At 49.3% G+C, this 18,054-nt stretch overlaps 1 protein-coding gene across 1 annotated transcript in view; it reads left to right on the top strand.

The window, feature by feature from the left end:
* The first annotated feature begins 5,138 nt into the window (after positions 1 to 5,138).
* LOC146210030 (uncharacterized) overlaps positions 5,139 to 18,054 on the top strand; it is a 317,294-nt gene continuing 304,378 nt past the window's right edge. Inside the window, exon 1 of the mRNA XM_084581616.1 lies at positions 5,139 to 5,286. Coding sequence (XP_084437742.1) covers positions 5,139 to 5,286 — 148 coding nt within the window. The remainder of the gene's footprint in view (positions 5,287 to 18,054) is intronic.

Consider the following 18,054-nt stretch of genomic DNA (forward strand, 5'->3'; position numbering starts at 1 on the left):
CAGTAGCGAGGAAGACATCTAACCATCGCGTTCGCTGCCTACCCCTTCTCCGGTGACTCTCAACATTTCCCAACATCAAATCTTTCTTCAGCACCTCCTCTCTTCTCATCAGATGACCAAAGTAGCTGAGCTTTAACTTTAGAATTACCCCTCAATGAGCAGTCAGGGTTTATGGTCGACAACAGCAATTGATTTGACCTTTTGGCCGTCCAAGGAACTCTCAAGAGTCTCCGCCAGCACCAATATTCAAGTGCGTCAATTCTTCGGCGGTCAGCCTTCTTCACAGTCCTACTCTCGCATCCATACATCACAAATGGAAAGACCATAGCACGAGTTATACGGACCTTGGTTGACAGAATAGTGTCTCTCTTCTTTACTAGGCGGTCAATTTAGCCATGGCTCTCTTTCCCAGAAGCAGGCGTCTCCTAATTTCATGGCTGCAGTCTCCTTCCGGGGTAATCTTGGAGCCCAAGAAGAGAAAATCTGTCACAGCTTCCACTTCTCGTACCTTGATGCTCCAGGACTTGATAGGGCAAGATGCCATGATCTTTGACTTTTTAATGTTCAGTTTAAGCCCGAACTTCTCACTCTCTTCTTGTACGCACATCAGAAGTCTCTTGAGTTCCACTTCACTTTCTGCCATTAAAGTCGTATCACCGCATATCTAAGGTTGTTGATACGCTTCCAATCCAACAGACCAGATCGAATTGGCCGAGATATCAAAGCTAATCAATAAGCGCAAGCTGGCCGATATAAGGAAGTATAACATGGAGAAAATTGAGCATGCTGTAAAGAACGGGGGAAGCCTGAAAGCGGTAAAGAAGAAATTGGGCATAGGCAAAAACAAGATGTATGTGATAAGGGACAAGGCGGGCAACGTCATCACTAATATGGAAAAGATAGTCAAAGTAGCCGAGGAGTTCTATACAAATCTCTACAGTAGCCAAAGTAGTCAGAACCGCAATGACATTGACGGTAGGGAAAAACAGTCAGACGTTCCACCAGTGACGAAGGACGAGGTCAAGAAAGCACTAGAAACTATGAAAAGGGGGAAATCGGCTGGAGAGGATCAGATAACTACAGATTTGCTGAAGGACGGGGGGGATATCGTGCTAGAAAAACTGGCCACCCTGTATACGCAGTGCCTGGTGTCATCGACGGTACCGGAACCATGGAAGAATGCAAACAATAGACTCATTCACAAGAAAGGGGACTCTAAGGACCTTAAAAATTACAGACCAATCAGCTTACTGTCTGTTGCGTATAAGGTATTTACTAACGTAATCGCTAATAGAATCAGGACAACCTTAGACTGCAATCAAGCAAAGGATCAAGCAGGGTTTCGGAAATGGTACTCTACTATCGATCATATCCATACCATCAATCAGGTGATAGAAAAATGCTCGGAATATAACCAACCCTTATACATAGCATTCATTGACTACGAAAAAGCATTTGACTCAGTTGAAACCTCGGCGGTGATGCAGGCATTGCGCAATCAGGGGGTAGACGAGCCATACGTGAAAGTGCTGGAAGATATATATAGTGGCTGCACAGCAGCCATAGTTCTGCATAACGAAAGCAACAAAATTCCCTTAAAGAAAGGTGTTAGGCAAGAGACAATCTCCCCAGTACTATACACAGCTTGTTTAGAGGAAGTATTCAGAGACTTGGAATGGGAGCAGTTAGGGATAAAAGGTAGATGGAGAATACCTCAGTAATCTGCGATTTGCTGATGACATTGCCTTGCTAAGCAACTCAGGGGATGAACTGCAAATAATGATTGACGACCTAGACAGGAAAAGTAGAAAGGTAGGCTTGAAAATCAATATGCAGAAGACTAAGGCAATGTTCAACAGCCTCGGGAAGGAACAGCAGTTTACATTAGGTAGCGAAATACTGGAAGTAGTAGGCGAATATGTCTACTTAGGACAGGTAGTAACCGCAGATCTGGACCACGAAAAGGAAATAAGAATGAGATTGGGATGGAGTGCATTTGGCAAGCACTCGCAGATTATGACTAGCAGCTTACCGCTATCGCTCAAGAGGAAAATATACAACAGTTGCATCTCGCCTGTACTCACCTATGGGGCTGAAACGTGGAGGCTAACCAAGAGAGTTCTAAGTTGAGGACAGCCCAGAGGGCTATGGAACGAAAAATGGTAGAGGTAACATTAAGAGATAGGAAGCGTGCAGAGGTGGTCAGAGAAATAACTCAAGTTACCGACATTCTAGTAGAAATTAAGAAATGGACATGGGCAGGACATGTAGTGCGAAGAGAGGGTGACCGATGGTCGCTGAGGGTAACAAACTGGATTCCAAGGGAAGGAAAGCGTAGCAAGGGGTGGCAGAAAGTTAGGTGGGCGGATGAGATTAAGAAGTTCGCAGGGGTCAAGTGGATGCAGCTAGCACAGAACCGGGTTAAGTGGAGAAATATGGGAGAGGCCTTCGCCCTGCAGTGGGTATAATCAGGCTGATGATGATGATGATGATGATGATGATGATACGCTTCCCGGCAATCTTCACTTCAGCTGAAGACTCTTCCTTACCGGCCTTCGTCATGATGCACTCAGCATGTAGGTTAAATAGGCAGGGCGACAGTATGGAACCTTGTATCACTCCTTTCTCAATCGGAAACCAATCAGTAAGACCATGCCCAGTTCTGAGTGTGGCCTCTTGCCCTTCATACAGGTTTCTGAGGAGACAGATGAGGTGAATTGGAACTCCCATCCCTTGGAGAGCTTGCCACAATCTGCTGTGATCTACGCAGTCAAACGCTTTCGCATAATCCACAAAACAGAAGTAGATGGGTTACTGGAACTCTCTTGCTTTTTCCATGATCCTGCGAAGGTTGGCAGTCTGGTCTCTAGTTCCTCTGTCCTTGCGAAACCCAGCTTGTACGTCCGTAAGCTCCCGATCCATATACTGCTGCAGTCTATCTTGGAGGATTTTCAACAGCACCTTGCTAGCATGCGAAATAAGCGCGATCATGCTGTAGTTGGAACAATCTTTGGCACTGCCTTTCTTTGTAATGGTGATGTAAACTGACCTCCTCCACTCCTGTGGCCACTGAAGGGTTGTCCATATTTGCTGACATAATGTATACAGAACGTTAACAGCGTCGTCATGGTTGAGGTTTTGAAGCAACTCAGCTGGAATGCGATCAATTCCGCTAGCTTTGTTCTTAGCAAGGCTTGCTCAGGCCCATTCCACTTCACTCTTCAGGATGCCCGGTTCGAGATCAGTAATCACAACCGTCTTATATTGGGTTTGCACATCCGGGTCCTTCTTGTACAGTTCTTGTGTATTCCTGCCACCTGCTCTTTATCTCTGAGGCTTCAGTGAGGTCCCTGCCTCGTTTGTCCTTTATCACGCCCAGCTTAGCACAGAAGCTTTTTTTTTATATATTTCATTGTCTTATACAGAGCTCTTGTGTTCCTCAATTGGCTGTTGTCCTCAACTGCTTGGCACTGTTTGTTCAGGAAGGCATTCTTGTCTCTTCTTGCCATTTTCTGAAAATCCGCATTGAGAACCTTGTATCTTTTTCTTTCTCCCATAACATTTGCCATCCTCCTTTCCTCAACTATTTGCGACGCCTCTTCAGATAACCAGTTTGCTTTCTTGCATTCCTTTTGCTTTGGAACTACCTGAGTAGCAACTAATTCTTGTATTATATCACGAATATCACTCCATATCTCTTCAGGCTCTCTGTCTTCTAGATCTAATTCTTGAAATCGATTCCTCATTTGCACAGCATACTCTGAGGGAATTTCATCCAGATCATACCTGAAAGGCCTTCTAGTTTTCTTCTAGTTGAGTGTTGCTTGACCCCGGTCAAGCAGCACTCATACACTCCGTTGAGGCAGTAGAAAATCGCTCAGCTCGGTTCATCTTAAATAACTATGAAAGGATAGCCAGCGTTACTAATATGAAAGCATACTTACATCTCCTGCTGTTATCGACTTGTAGAAAACTATCCTGCCTCTCACTTTTTCATAAAATATACTACTATAAGTAGGATGGAAGTTGGGCGAGTACAATTGCATAGTGGGTGGAACAGCGCGAAAAGACGAAACACGCAAGAAGAGACGCGAAACAAACTAGCGCTGACTTAGTTGCGAGTCAGCGCTAGTCCGTTGTGCGTCTCTTCTTGTGCGTTTCGTCTTTTCGCGCTGTTCCACCCACTATACTACTATAACTCAACATTGCACTCCTTATGGGTTCACCCACCATCCTACATTTTATTTCGCCGTAACCACAGTCAAAAGGTAAACATTCCACACTCAAACACAGTTGCCTATTCTAACTTGTTTCTTCCCCTCACCTGTAATGGTTGGAATAACCTGTCTGCATCCCTAACAAGTATAACTGAAGAAGAAAAATTTAAATCCGCGCTACAAACTTTCTTGCCTAGTATTAAAACGTATTGTATGGTTATTTGCTTATCTTCATTGTATACAGTATTGCTTATTCTATTTTTATATTTTGTTATTTTTTTACACCTATGCCGTCTTCCTAAATTACCCATGTACCTCGTTGTTCTTTTTTATGTGCTTTGTTTTTCAGAGATTTGTACGCTTATTGTATTAACCTTCTGTTATATATATATATATATATATATCCTGTATGCGCCCCTCCCCTCTGTAACGTACCTTGAGGGTATTTTAAATAAAAAATAAATAAACACCTGTCCACAAGGCTAGTCGTCGCCTGCGAGGCCTACAGCCTGAGTTCAGGGGCATGAGAACACCTCCAAGAGCCAAGACGTCTAAATCGGGTAGTCATCCTCCTCAGCAGGCTGCAGTGGTGCCGCCGTTTATCCTACACACACCTCGGTCACAACCTTCGTTCCATGGTGATAGGTTCGAGGACGTTGAAGACTGGTTGGCCAGTTTCGACCTTGTGGCGGGCTTCAACCAGTGGGACGGTGACCGCAAGCTACAAAACGTCTACGTCGCATTGCTGGATTCGGCCAAAACGTGGTACGAAACTCACGAACCTTCTTTTACTACCTGGGAAGCATTTCGCCGAACGTTGTTGGTGACATTTCGTACAGACGAGAGGAAAGAGAGAGCCGAACTCGCGCTGCACTCAAGATCGCAGCAGCCAAATGAAAGTGTTGTCATTTTATTGAAGACATGATGCGACTCTTCCATCGGGCTGATCCAGCTATGCCCGAGGCCAAGAATGTGCGCCACCTACTGCGGGGTGTAAAGGAGCAGTTGTTTGCCGAACTTGTTTACAACCCTCCGACAACTGTGGCGGAATTTACGAAAGAGGCAACGGGTATGGAGCGCTCCTTGAAAAAGTGGAGCGCGCAGTATGGCCGGCTTGCTTCTGTAGCAACCGCCCATCACTAGCCCCCTACGTCGCTGCCCGCTGAGGAACTTCGAGAGTTCGTGCGGCATATTATGCGTGAAGAGCTCTAGAAACTACGCTTCGAAGCTCCCCAGGCAGGCGTCGCTGCAGTAGCGGACGTGGTACGGGATGAGACCTGCTGAGAGGTGCAGTCACCTCCAGTAGCACCGCAACCAAAGCCCCATATAATGACTTACAGCGAGGTATTACGAAAACCTGCGCCTGTGCCACAAGCCATTCCTCCTGTTGCTACTTTACCTCCTGTTCAGTACCAAGTCCCAGCTGTGCCCGTCCAACAGCAGAAATTCAGGCCCGCCATCCGTAAGACACATGTGTTGCGAACGCGAAATAACCTGGCATTGTGCTACCACTGCTGGGAACCCGGCCACGTTCGGCGCGACGGCCCCTACCGCCAGATGGGTCTCAGGGTTTTTCTCCCGACGCACCTCGGCCGCGCTACGGTGAGCGCCCACAGGATATCGAGCAATACTTGGCCACTAACGTGCAGACCCCGACTGCACAACGACGCCAGTCCCGATCCCCGTCTCCAAGAAGGTTCTCTTCCCCCAACCGCCGCAGCAGCTGCAGCAGCTGTACAGAGTCAAGAGCCTCCACCCGATGATTTACCTCAACGTGCTGACCGACGGCGACTCGACCCGACTAGCTGCGAAACTTTGGTTTCCGCCGAAATCACAGTAACCGCCGACAACCGTAACGTGAATGCACTCATGGATACTGGCGCTGATTTTTCGGTAATGAGCAGCCGGCTAGCCATGACCCTCAGAAAGGTTTTGACGCCTTGGACTGGGCCGCAGATCCCGACAGCTGGCGGCCATGTTGTGACACCGATTGGTGTCTGTACCTCGCGAATACAGATCCGAGGCGTAACTTTCCCCGGCTGCTTCGATATGCTCACCAAGGGCTCCAAAGACCTGATACTCTGTTTAGATTTCCTCCGTGAGTATGGCGCTGTGATCGACTTTAGGGACCTAATCGTGTCGTTTGCCACCCACCGCATTCTTGACGCCGAACCCCAGCAACACATACCGAAGCTGCGAGTCTGTGACGATCACGTTGTGATACCGTCAAGATCCAGCAAGTTTGTGACTGTAGAGTGTGATAGCAACACCTGAACTTGTGGCATCGCCGAAGCCAACATGTCACTGCTTCTGGGTTGGCAAGTCTCTGTAGCTCGAGGAATTATTCAACTGAAGGACAGGCGGACCAAGGTTTTGGTGACGAACTTCGGCTGCGAACCGCAATGTTTGGCGAGCAAAACAACGATTGCGTATTTTGAAGAACTCCCGGAATGCGCAGGGCAGTACGCGTTGTCCGAAAGCATAAACTCATTAGAAACGTCGCCTACTCCAGGTAAAACCGACGTCAACCCGGATCTCCTGCCTAATAAAAACGCTGCATAGAAACCATTATCAATCTTTCCGGGATTGTTTTGCAACGACTTCCAGGGTTACACAGACACCGCTCACAAAGCATCGAATTATAATCGACGACAACCAGAGACCATTATGTCAGTCACCTTATCAAGTCTCTTCAAAGGAGCGGGATGCAATTCGCCGCAAGTCCAGGAAATACTCCAGGACAACATGATCCAGCCGTCGATGAGCCCATGGCCGTCGCTTGTTGTCCTCGTAGTGAAGAAAGATGGGACCTACGGTTCTGCATTGATTACCGCCGTTTACACAAGGTTACCAAAAAAGACGTTTATTCTCTACCGCGCATTGATGACACCTTAGACCGTCTGCGCCACGCCAAATATTTCTCATCACTCGATTTACGCAGTGGTTATTGGCAGATAGAGGTGGACGAACGCGACCGGGGGAAGACCGCCTTTATTACCCCGGACAGTTTGTACGAATTCAGGGTGCTCCCTTTCGGCCTATGCTCGGCTCCTGCGACCTTCCAGCGGATGATGGATACTGTGCTTTCTGACCTGAAACGGCAGTCTTGCCTGGTGTACCTGGATGACGTTGTTATTTTTTCCGACACCTAAGAAGAACACTTGAGACGCCTGCGCGATGTTTTCGAAGACATTTGTTCAGCCGGTGTGTCCCTTAAGCCAAAAAATAACTTTCCAAGAACTGAAGTTTCTGGGCCACATTGGGAGTCCCAAGGGCGCTAGCCCAGACCACGACAAGACAGCCGCCGTAGCTGCTTTCCCCATTGCAACCGACAAGCGAAGCGTGCGTCATTTTCTGGGTCTTTGTGACTACTATCGGCGTTTTGTGAAGAACTCGCTGATAGCTGAGCCACTAACTCGCCTCACAAAAAAGAACGAACCATTCTGCTGGGGTCAAGAGCTACAACGGTCATTTGAGAAACTACGAACTCATCTACAAAGGGCACCTATACTTGGCCACTTCGACGAGCAACCCGACACAGAACTGAACACAGACGCAAGTAACGCCTGCCTTGGAGCGGTCCTTATGCAATGGCAGGATGGTGTGTAACGCGTAATCGTATATGCAAGCCGCACCTTATCCCTGTCCGAGATGAACTGCTCCATTACCGAAAAGGAATGTCTTGCTATTGTGTGGGCAGCGACAAAATTTCGCCCCTACTTGTATGGCCGGCCTTTTCGAGTAGTGAGCGATCACCTCACTCTGTTGGTTGGCGAGCCTTAAGGCTAGTACGCTGGAGCCTTCGACTTCAAGAATTTGATGTTACCATCGTCTATAAATCGGGCAAGAAGCAAAGTACGACACACTGTTTGTCCCGCGCGCCTCTTCGGCATAACAGCACTGAATTCGACGACGATTCTGTTTTCCATGGCACTATCTCCACGGGCACTTCGGCTCAACAAAAAGAGACCGCCTTGAACTACGGTATCTCATTGCGTATCAGAAGGGAATAATCCGACTCCGCCGCGAATCTTCTCGTGCGGATTGTCATAGCTCTGTTTACGAGACGGGATCCTGTACAAGAAGAACTACGGGTCGACGAAAGCTAATTACCTTCTCTTCATACCTAAGGCTATTCGCGACGAAGTCCGGCAGGCGTCCCACGACGACCCTTCTGCTGGTCCCCTGGGTTTTTCCCGAACGTTGGCATGCATACGCCAGAAGTATTATTGGCCTAAGCTCACTGCGGTGGTCAAGCGCTACGTCAAAACTTGCCGGGAGTGCCAACGTCGAAAGACGCAGCCGACTAAGCTGGCCGGATAGCTACAACCTATTGATCTGCCATATATCCCGTTACAAGTCGGCATGGATTTGGTCGGCCCGTTTCCGGAGTCCTCGCTCGGTAATCGGTATATTGTGGTCGCCACCGACTATCTCAGCCGATACTGTGAAACGAAAGCTCTTCCCTGCGGAACCGCTGCTGAAATTGCGGCCTTTTTTATGCAGAGAACTGTACATTGTCACGGTACACCCGCAGTCATTATAACTGACAGGGAAACGGCTTTCACCTCGGCGCTTACGCAGGAGGATATGCGACTCAGTGGCACAAGCCACCGAAGAACAACCGCTTATCACCCGCAAACAAATGGACTCACCGAACGGCTGAATAAGACATTCGCCGATAGGATTTCAATGTATGTCGACGAGGACCATTAAAACTGGGACGAAATACCTCCTTATGTCACCTTCGCATATAATACTGCGCCACAAGAAACGACGCACTTCACTCCGTTTCGTTTAGTCCACGGCAGCGAAGCCATGACTATGCTGGACGCAATGCTGCTTCCTGATAGTGTTAATCCCGCAGTCACGGGTGCTGATGAATTCGTTCTGCATGCCGAGGCCGCCCGCCAACTTGCTCGACAGCGTATCCGGCGCCAGCAAGAAAGCGTCGCTCACCGGATAACCTACGCCACAGAAATATTAGTTACGAGCCCGGAGAACGAGTTTGAGTATAGAGCCCAATCCGTGTAAGACGGCGGTGTGAAAAGCTGCTTCGGCGATACTTTGGCCCCTATGAGGTAGTCCGCCAACTCAGTGAGGTGAACTATGAAGTTCTTCCCCAAGGAACTGTCCATTCCTCTCGACGGCCATTGTCCGAAGTGGTTCACATTGCACGAATGAAGCCCTATCATGCTCGTTAGCTGCTCGTTCGCCCCAGCCACCCCATATTACCGATGTTCCTTGTTGCTCGGATCGCCAACGGTTAGCGCCGAGGACGGCGCCTTTCAAAAGGGGGAGTAATGCCGCATATTAATCACGCTTGTGGCACCCTCATGCGGCCAGACTGGATTACCGACGTTTTACCTGGCCTTAGCCACGCTAGTGACCCCGGCCTTCTTCGTCTTCCCTCTCTCGAGCATCCCTCCCTCTCTCGTGTGGCATTTCAGCTTGTTCGATGACGATTCAAAGGTGCGTTTTTTTTACTCTGTTGCACTGTCTCACTGAAGCTCATGCAATTATATTCATATTTTACTTCCATTTTTAATACGTGAAGCGTTTCGTAGGCCACTTTCACAGTCCACTTCATGGCCACATCGTTAACTGGTCATTGAAAATTGTCATATGGCGTCCAGATGCGCTTTCAGTTTTTGACTACAATTGTAGATACCGCATTCAGGCTTCTATTTTAACGCCGGTATTACAAATACAAATACAAATAATTTTATTTAGCATCAACACTGATTATACAATACTCGTGATGCTGCAGGGTGCTAGAAAAAGCCTGCAATGGCTTGACAAAGGCAAGCACCCCGCTTACAGTGCAATACAGCAGCGGACAAAACGCAACGAACAAGAAAAAGCCATTATAAACATAACGACGGCTTTATATATTGTCACGACTGAAGTCACAGGGAGCCGTGAAGGTACACGTAGCCGAGGACCCGAGAATAAGGTCGGCTTGTAGTTCCGATCGCAGAGTCCAGCACCAGCGCGCCGCTCGTGCCAACAACCGCTTCGTCGTCGTCGGCACCAAACACGGCTGTCGCGCGGCGCTAGGCACGTGGCATTATCCCCCCCCCCCCCCCCTGAAAGAAAACATCGTCCCGATGAAGAGGTGAGAGGAGAAAAAAAAAATTAGGCGTGAGGTGAACTGTACAATAATGCAAGGTTTCACTTGCAGGAAGCGCTCAGTCACGCGAAAAGTACGGCTTTAAGCGCACCACATGCACAATTTCAGGCCGCTGGCGTCGAACACTGACGGTCACAGTTCCATCTGGAATGACTTCGTAATTAACGCTGTTTAAGCGGCGCAGGACTTTATAGGGTCCGAAATAGCGGTGGAGTAGTTTCTCGCTCAAGCCTTTGTGGCGCACGGGGGTCCACACCCACACTTGGTCCCCTGGTTCGTAGTGGACTTCCCTGTGCCGAAGGTTATAGTGTCGAGCATCGGTGGCATGCTGCTCCCTGATGTGCAAGCGGGCCAGCTGACGGGCTTGCTCGGCCTGTTCTGCGAAATGGGCGGCCTCGGGTTCTACCGCTTCTTCCCCGCACGGAAGCATCGCGTCTAACATCGTGCGGGCCTCTCTGCCATGTACGAGACGGAACGGCGTGAACTTCGTGGTTTCCTGCGGCGCCGTATTGTAGGCGAAGGTGACATACGGCAGGATCTCGTCCCACATTTTATATTCGACGTTGATGTACATTGAGATCATGTCCGCCAAAGTTTTGTTTAGTCGTTCCGTTAATCCATTTGTCTGAGGGTGATACGCTATTGTTGTGCGATGCTCGGTATGGCTGAGAGTTAAGGTGTCCCGCAGTAGCCGAGCTGTAAACGCCTTTCCTCGGTCAGTAATGATGGTCGACGGTGCACCGTGTCTGAGCACAATGTCGTTCATAAAGAATCGAGCAACTTCGCCAGCAGTGCCTCGGGCAAAGGCCTTCGATTCAGCGTAACGTGTTAAGTAGTCTGTGGCGACTACGATCCACTTGTGTCCGTTCGAGGATAAAGGAAATGGGCCTAAAAGGTCCATGCCCACTTGCTCGAAGGGTGTGAGGGGTGGTTCAATAGATTGTAACATACCGGATGGCTTGAGCGTGGGTTTTTTTCGCTGCTGGCATTGTCGACAAGTCTGTACGTAACGTCTAACGCTCGGAGAAAGATGTGGCCAGTAATAGTTCTGCCGGACCCGGTTTAGGGTGCGTGTAAAGCCAAGACGCCCTAAGTTGGTTCGTCGTGGCAGGCCAGGAGAATATCATGCCTTAGATCAGCCGGTATGACTAGCAGGTATGTTTTTGCACTCGACGTAGAATTCTTCTTATAAAGCACCCCATTGCAGAGGCAATACGACGACAACCCCCGAGCAAGATACCGGGGTATTGTAGGATTCCCACCTTCAAGATGGTCAATAATCAGTCGCAGCTCGTCGTCGGCACGCTGTTTGGAGGCGAGATCAGACGTAGTGACTGCTCCGAGGAAGCTATCGTCGTCGATGGCATCTGACGAAGGAGGGCCGACGGGCGCGCGGCACAGGCTATCAGCATCGGTGTGCTTCCGGCCAGACTTATAAATAACATCGAAATCGAACTCCTGAAGGCGCAATGCCCAACGTGCAAAGCGGCCACAAGGATCCTTTAAGGTTTTCAGCCAACACAACGAGTAATGGTCAGTGATGACACGAAACGGTCGGCCATAAAGGTACGGGCGGAACTTGGCAGCGGCCCATACTACCGCCAAACATTCTTTTTCAGTGGTGGTATAGTTACACTCAGCATGGGAAAGTGCACGGCTGGCGTAGGCAATTACTTTCTCGACCCCGTCTTGGTGCTGACCTAGAACGGCACCAAGGCCGACGTTGCTCGCATCCGTGTGTAACTCTGTGTCGGCATCATCGAAATGTGTCAGGATCGGGGTGACTGGAGCCGGCGTCGTAACTCGTCGAAAGCCATCTGCTGCTCGGCGCCCCAGGAAAATGATGCGTCATCTCGAGTCAGGAGAGTCAGAGGGCTGGCCATCTGTGCAAAGTTTTTGATAAAGCGACGATAATAGGAGCACAGCCCCAAAAACCGTCGGACTGCTTTTTTGTGGGCGGGGACGGGAAATGCAGCAACGGCAGCAAGTTTTTCAGGGTTAGCTCGGATGCCATCAGCACTCACGATGTTCCAAAGAAACTTCAATTTGTTGAACCCGAAGTGGCACTTTTGAGGCTTGAGAGAAAGGTTGGCAGACCGGACAGCTTCGAGAATAGTTCTCAAGCGGCGCAGGTGTTCCGTGAACGTCGGTGAAAAAATTATCACGTCGTCGAGATAAACAAGGCATGTCTGCCACTTAAGACCTGTGAGCACAGTGTCCATCACCCGCTGGAAGGTGGCAGGAGCACAGCAAAGCCCGAATGGGAGGACGCGGAATTCATAGAGCCCATCTTGTGTTACGAAGGCAGTTTTTTCACGGTCCCTCTCATCAACTTCAATTCGCCAATAACCACTCCTGAGGTCAATGGAGGAAAAGTACTTGGCTCGGTGAAGTCGGTCGAGAGAGTCGTCAATCCGTGGCAGCGGATAGACGTCCTTCTTTGTTATACTGTTAAGTTTTCGATAGTCAAACTTAGTTAAGTTTCCGATAGTCCGTCTTTCTTTTTGACGAGGACTACAGGCGACGACCATGGGCTGCTTGAAGGTTGAATTACGCCATCGGCGAGCATCTCCTTGACTTGCTGTTGGATAGCGTCTCTCTCCCGAGGAGACACACGATAGGGCTGCTGATGGATGGGTCGAGTGCCTTCATGCGTGATAATCCGGTGTTTAATGACCGACGTTTGCTGCACTCTAGATGAAGACGTGAAGCACGCACGAAACTCCAGCAATAGATCTTGGAGTTGCCTCTTTTCAACGGAGGAAAGGCTAGAATTGATGTCGACAGCGTGTACGGCATCATCCGGTTCAGTGCTAGGCGTAGCTTCCTCTGAAGCAAAACATTCGGCGACTTCGTGCAGATTGTCGACGTAAGCAATGACAGTGCCAGGGAACAGATGTCGATGTTCATTGGAGAAATTGGTGACAAGCGCCTCCGTCTCTCTTCCACGAAGGAAACAAAGACTTCTTGCCACAGAAACTCCCAAGGCGAGTGAGAGGGAGACATTAGGCTCAACAACCCGGAGGCCGTGATGTGGCTTGTGACAAGTAACTCTGGCGAGGATGCTGGCGCGTGGTGGCACTGTGAGGCTATCATCGGCGACTCGCAGCGTGGAGTGGGACCCGCGGTACTCATGTTTTTCAGTGGCCAGTTTCGCGGAAAATGTCACCAAGCGGTTCGGTAGATCCATAGTGGCACCGTGCTCACGAAGGAAGTCGATGCCAAGAATAACATCACGAGAGCATTCGCGTAGAACAAGAAAAGTCGCAACAAATGTGCAGCCTCACACCGTAACCCGGGCTGTACGTATACCCAGTGGTGCAACCACATGTCCGCCTGCCGTCCGTATGTCTGGTCCGTTCCATGGTGTCATCACCATTTTCAGTGTCCTTGTAAGCCGCCCGCTAAGGATAGAATAATCGGCTCCCGTATCAACTAAAGCGCTGACCTCCTTCGTGTCGAAAATAACAGGGATGTCTAGGGAGACCTGGCCAAGACCAGGACCTGTCGACGTCGGTTCGGAGTGAAGTGAGCGGTGTGGCGGCGGAAGCTGGACGGCAGTTGGGTGGTCGGCGTCGGGACAATTCAATGTCGACGGCAGGTCGGAGTGAAGCAAGCGGTGCGGCGGCGGAAGCTGGGCGGCAGTTGTGTGGTCTGCGTCGGGCGATTTAAGCGACACGGCGGTGATAACTAGTCAGCGATGCGGACGACGTCGGGGCGATCTGGTCTGTGCGGCGAAAACTGGACAGAAATTCGGCATTCGACGTCGGGGCGAATCGAGTGGTGCGGCGGTGGAAGCTTTACGGCGAATCGGTGTGCGGCGGCCTCGCCCTCAAAGGTCGCCGGAGCTAGTTTTCCCGATGAGGGCTCGAGGAACCATAGCGTCCAGCGGTATACTGTGGCCCAGAGGGCGAAGAGCGACGAGGCGAAGGCGAGCGCGACTCGCGACGAGGAGAAAGTGGCAGACTACGCTGGCGGGTGACGTACTCGGCGATGTCCTGAGGTCACTGACCAGGCCGTGGACGAGGGCTGTCGGGGAAAAATCCTCTAAGGCCCATCTGATGATAAGGGCACTGTCGGTAGAGGTGACCTGCCTCGCCACAGTGGTAGCAGAGAGGGCGGTTATCTGGAGCGCGCCAGAGATCAGTCTTCCGGGGCGCCTGGCGCCGATCTGCCTAAAGGGGCAGCGGTTGCGCAGCGTGCACAGCGACCTGAGGTGGCGTGTAAGGCGAAGGGGTAGTTAGCAGGGCTGGGCGGCGTGTGACATCAGCATACGCCATCCGCTGGGTGAGGCCCGAGGGTGGTGGTGGAACGACTGTACTTGTCGGTGGGATGAGTACGTTCTGGACCTCCTCACGTATGATGCTGGCCAGGGAAGCCACGCCAGGTGTAAATGATCCATGAAGCTGCTGGAGCTCCTCGCGAACCACGGTGCGAATAAGGTCGCGAAGGGAGCTTATATCTGCCCCGGGATTGTAGTCGGTTCGGTCAGATGGCGGTAGTGTGGAGATGGAATTCAGCGGCCGAGCGTACTGGCTGCATCGCTGCTGTAGCAGTTTCTCCATGACCACAGCTTCAGCCAGAAACGCCGCGACGGTGGTGGGCGGGTTCCGCACGAGGCCGGAAAAAAGCTGGTCTTTGACGCCGTGCATCAGGTGCCGCACCTTCTCCTCACTCATGGACGGGTCGGCGCGATGGCAAAGGCGAATGACGTCTTCAACGTACATTGCGACCCCTTCGTTCGGACGCTGAACTCGAGAGGTCAGGGCACGCTCGGCATTCTCTCGGCGGTCACTGTTGGCGCACGTACCGAGGAGCTGGCTTCGGAAGGCCGGCCACGTAGAGAATGGGGCCTCGCGGTTCTCGAACCATGTCCGAGCAGCGTCTTCAAGGCTGAAGGAGACGTTCCGCATTTTCGCAGCGTCGTCCCAGCCGTTAAGCGTCGCGACCCTTTCATAGTGAGCTAGCCAGTCTTCGGCGTCTTCAAACTGCTCACCGTGAAATGGTTAAGGGGTACGTGGGGTCTGGAGGATGAGACAGGACGAAGGGGTTTAAGGGACAGTCATGGTACGGGCGGGCGGTGTCGTTGCCACAGCTAGGGTCTCTGGGTCTCTTTGTCAAGAGGGAAGGCCTCGGGGGGCAAGCCTCGGAGCCGTCTTCTGGTACGATGAACAGGAGTGGTCACGAGAGGCGGCCGCGTAGGGTCGTCCGCAGGAGAAGGGATCATCGATGGCACCTCCACCAGTGTCACGACTGAAGTCACAGGGATTGGTTGGTTGGTTGTACAACTTTTATTTCCATCGGAAACGGGGAGTCGTGCGCCCGCGGATTAGAGGCTGGCAGGTAGCCCTTGGCTTCTTGCGGAGCCGTTGAGGTACGCGTAGCCGAGGACCCGAGAATAAAGTCGGCTTGTAGTTCCGATCGCAGAGTCCAGCACCAGCGCGCCGCTCGTGCTAACAACCGCTTCGTCGTCGTCGGCACCTAGCGTCGGCTGTCGCGCGGAGCTAGGCACGTGGCAATATTACAAAGTACATTTAGAGGATAGGACTAATATTGGGTGGTACAGAACTGCATGTGTTAACAATATTTTGATTTGAGGACATATACTGTTGTATAGATTAGCTGGACTTGTTAACGGAGGAATTAAGAGCTTGTGGTAACAGAGGAATTAAGAGCTTGTGGTTACATGTACATAAACATTTAGCGGCCATAGTTGGTACGGGTATGGGGAATCTTCCAAATCTGACTGCTTCGTGTGCCATACGTTTTTCAACTGGAGTCAGCGTTGCAAGTGTTTCAAGGAAAGGGTCACTATTTATGCGATAAGTATGATAACGTTTTAGCAGAATTGCGTTGAACAGGTTCGGTAATGGTTTTAATCTAAGGTCATGAAATATAGGTTCTGTGTGTGCGTCATAAGGTTCATTAGAAATTATTCTTACAGTTTTTTTCTGTAGTCGATAGATTTTGGACAGGTTTGTGTAGGTCGTTGTTCCCCATACCAATTAACCATACGATAGCGTGGACATGAAAAGGGAGTTGTATAAGAGCAATTTAATGTGCTTTGGCAAAAAATAACGAAAGCGTGCAAGAATACCTACTATTGGCGAAAGTTTGGAGTGAACAAGGTCAGCATGCGCGCTCCACTGCATATTCTCCTGAAAAAGAACACCTAACGTTTATATAACTGGTACCAAATCTATGACCGTAAGACCTAGTCGAAGGACAATATTGGAATTAACTGGCTTATTTTTAGGGCGAAAAAGAACTGATTTTGGCTTCGAGACGTTTATAGTTAAAGAATTAATTTGACTCCAAGTGTTTAGTACATCAAGCACTTCATTCGCTTTTTTAACAAGCAGGGGTAAACTGTGATGTGAGAAAAATAGGCTTGTATCGTCGGCATAAATAACAAATGAAGTATTTAAATCTATGTTAACAAGGTCGTTAATAGATAGGTTGAAAAGCAGCGGCCCGAGAATACTTCCCTACGGTACGCCGTGTAATAATGGTTCGAAACTGGAGCAAGATTTATTTATGTGCACCCTTTGTTGGCGGCGTTGTAGGTAGGACTTAATGACAGATAGAAAACAGCCTCTGAAACCATTATATTCCAATCTTTTTTTAATAGCGTGGTGTAATTTATTTTGTCAAATGCTTTTGAATAGTCTACAAATATTCCAAGTGTATAAAAATTCACGCTCAAAAGCATTAAGAATGATTTCTTTTTGCGCAAGCAAGGCGCTTTCTGTGGATCGTTTTTTTTTTGTAAACCCAAACTGATATTGTGTCATGATGTGATGCTTGGTTAGGAATGAGCTCATTCGAACGTGTATTAGTTTTTCAACGACTTTGGAGAAAACAGGGAGTATTGAAAGGGGCCTGTAGTTAGACATGTTGCATTTCTCACCACCATTAAAAATGGTAGTAACTTCAGCCACTTGGAGTCGGCGAGGAAATTGACCGCATGAAAATATTTGAATAATGATATACTCTAAAACTGGAGCTATAATAATAGTAACATACTTAAGTGGCCGAATCTGTAAGCCATCTATATCAGTACAAGTAGAATTGTTTAAAGACATGATTGTAGACACGACTTCATCTGCAGTTACTGGAGATAAAAATGCACTATCTTCTGTTCGTTGGTGCATAAAATCTGTACAGCTGGGGTCATGATGGCTATTTCCTACTGATGTGAAAAAATCATTAAAAGCTACAGCTAAGTTGTCTCCAGCAAGAGTTGTACCATTTACAGTTATCTTGTTGGGGTTATGATTCGCATCAGGGTGGCGGTTTAGGAGCGTATTTAATTTTTTCCCACTGAATTCTGGAGTTTGCTTCGTGTCCTGGATGAAAAGGTTTTCAAAGTACTCTCTTTTAGTTTTCCGTAAAGGACTGTTTGTTCTGCTTCTGTGTTTTTTGAATTCATCTAAATCGGTTTTGTTTCTGTATTTCAAAAACTTTTGATAAAGAATATTTTTCAGCTTTATAGTTTTGATACATTCTGCAGTAATCCAGGGTTTGCGTGCTTTGCGTGGCCGTTTGTGGGTTCTGAAGGGAAAGCAATCATTGTAGACGTTTATAAATTTGTGTATGAAGGTGTTGTAAACTTCCTCCGCATCAGTGCTCGAAAGAACGCTCTCCCAGGATATCTTAGAAAGTAAATAATAAAAAACCTCCAGGGTGCTTTCATTTATCTGC

The sequence above is a fragment of the Amblyomma maculatum genome, chromosome 1 (assembly GCF_055883805.1).
Source record: "Amblyomma maculatum isolate TAMU_Amacu chromosome 1, ASM5588380v1, whole genome shotgun sequence".
Taxonomy (NCBI): Eukaryota; Metazoa; Arthropoda; class Arachnida; order Ixodida; family Ixodidae; genus Amblyomma; species Amblyomma maculatum.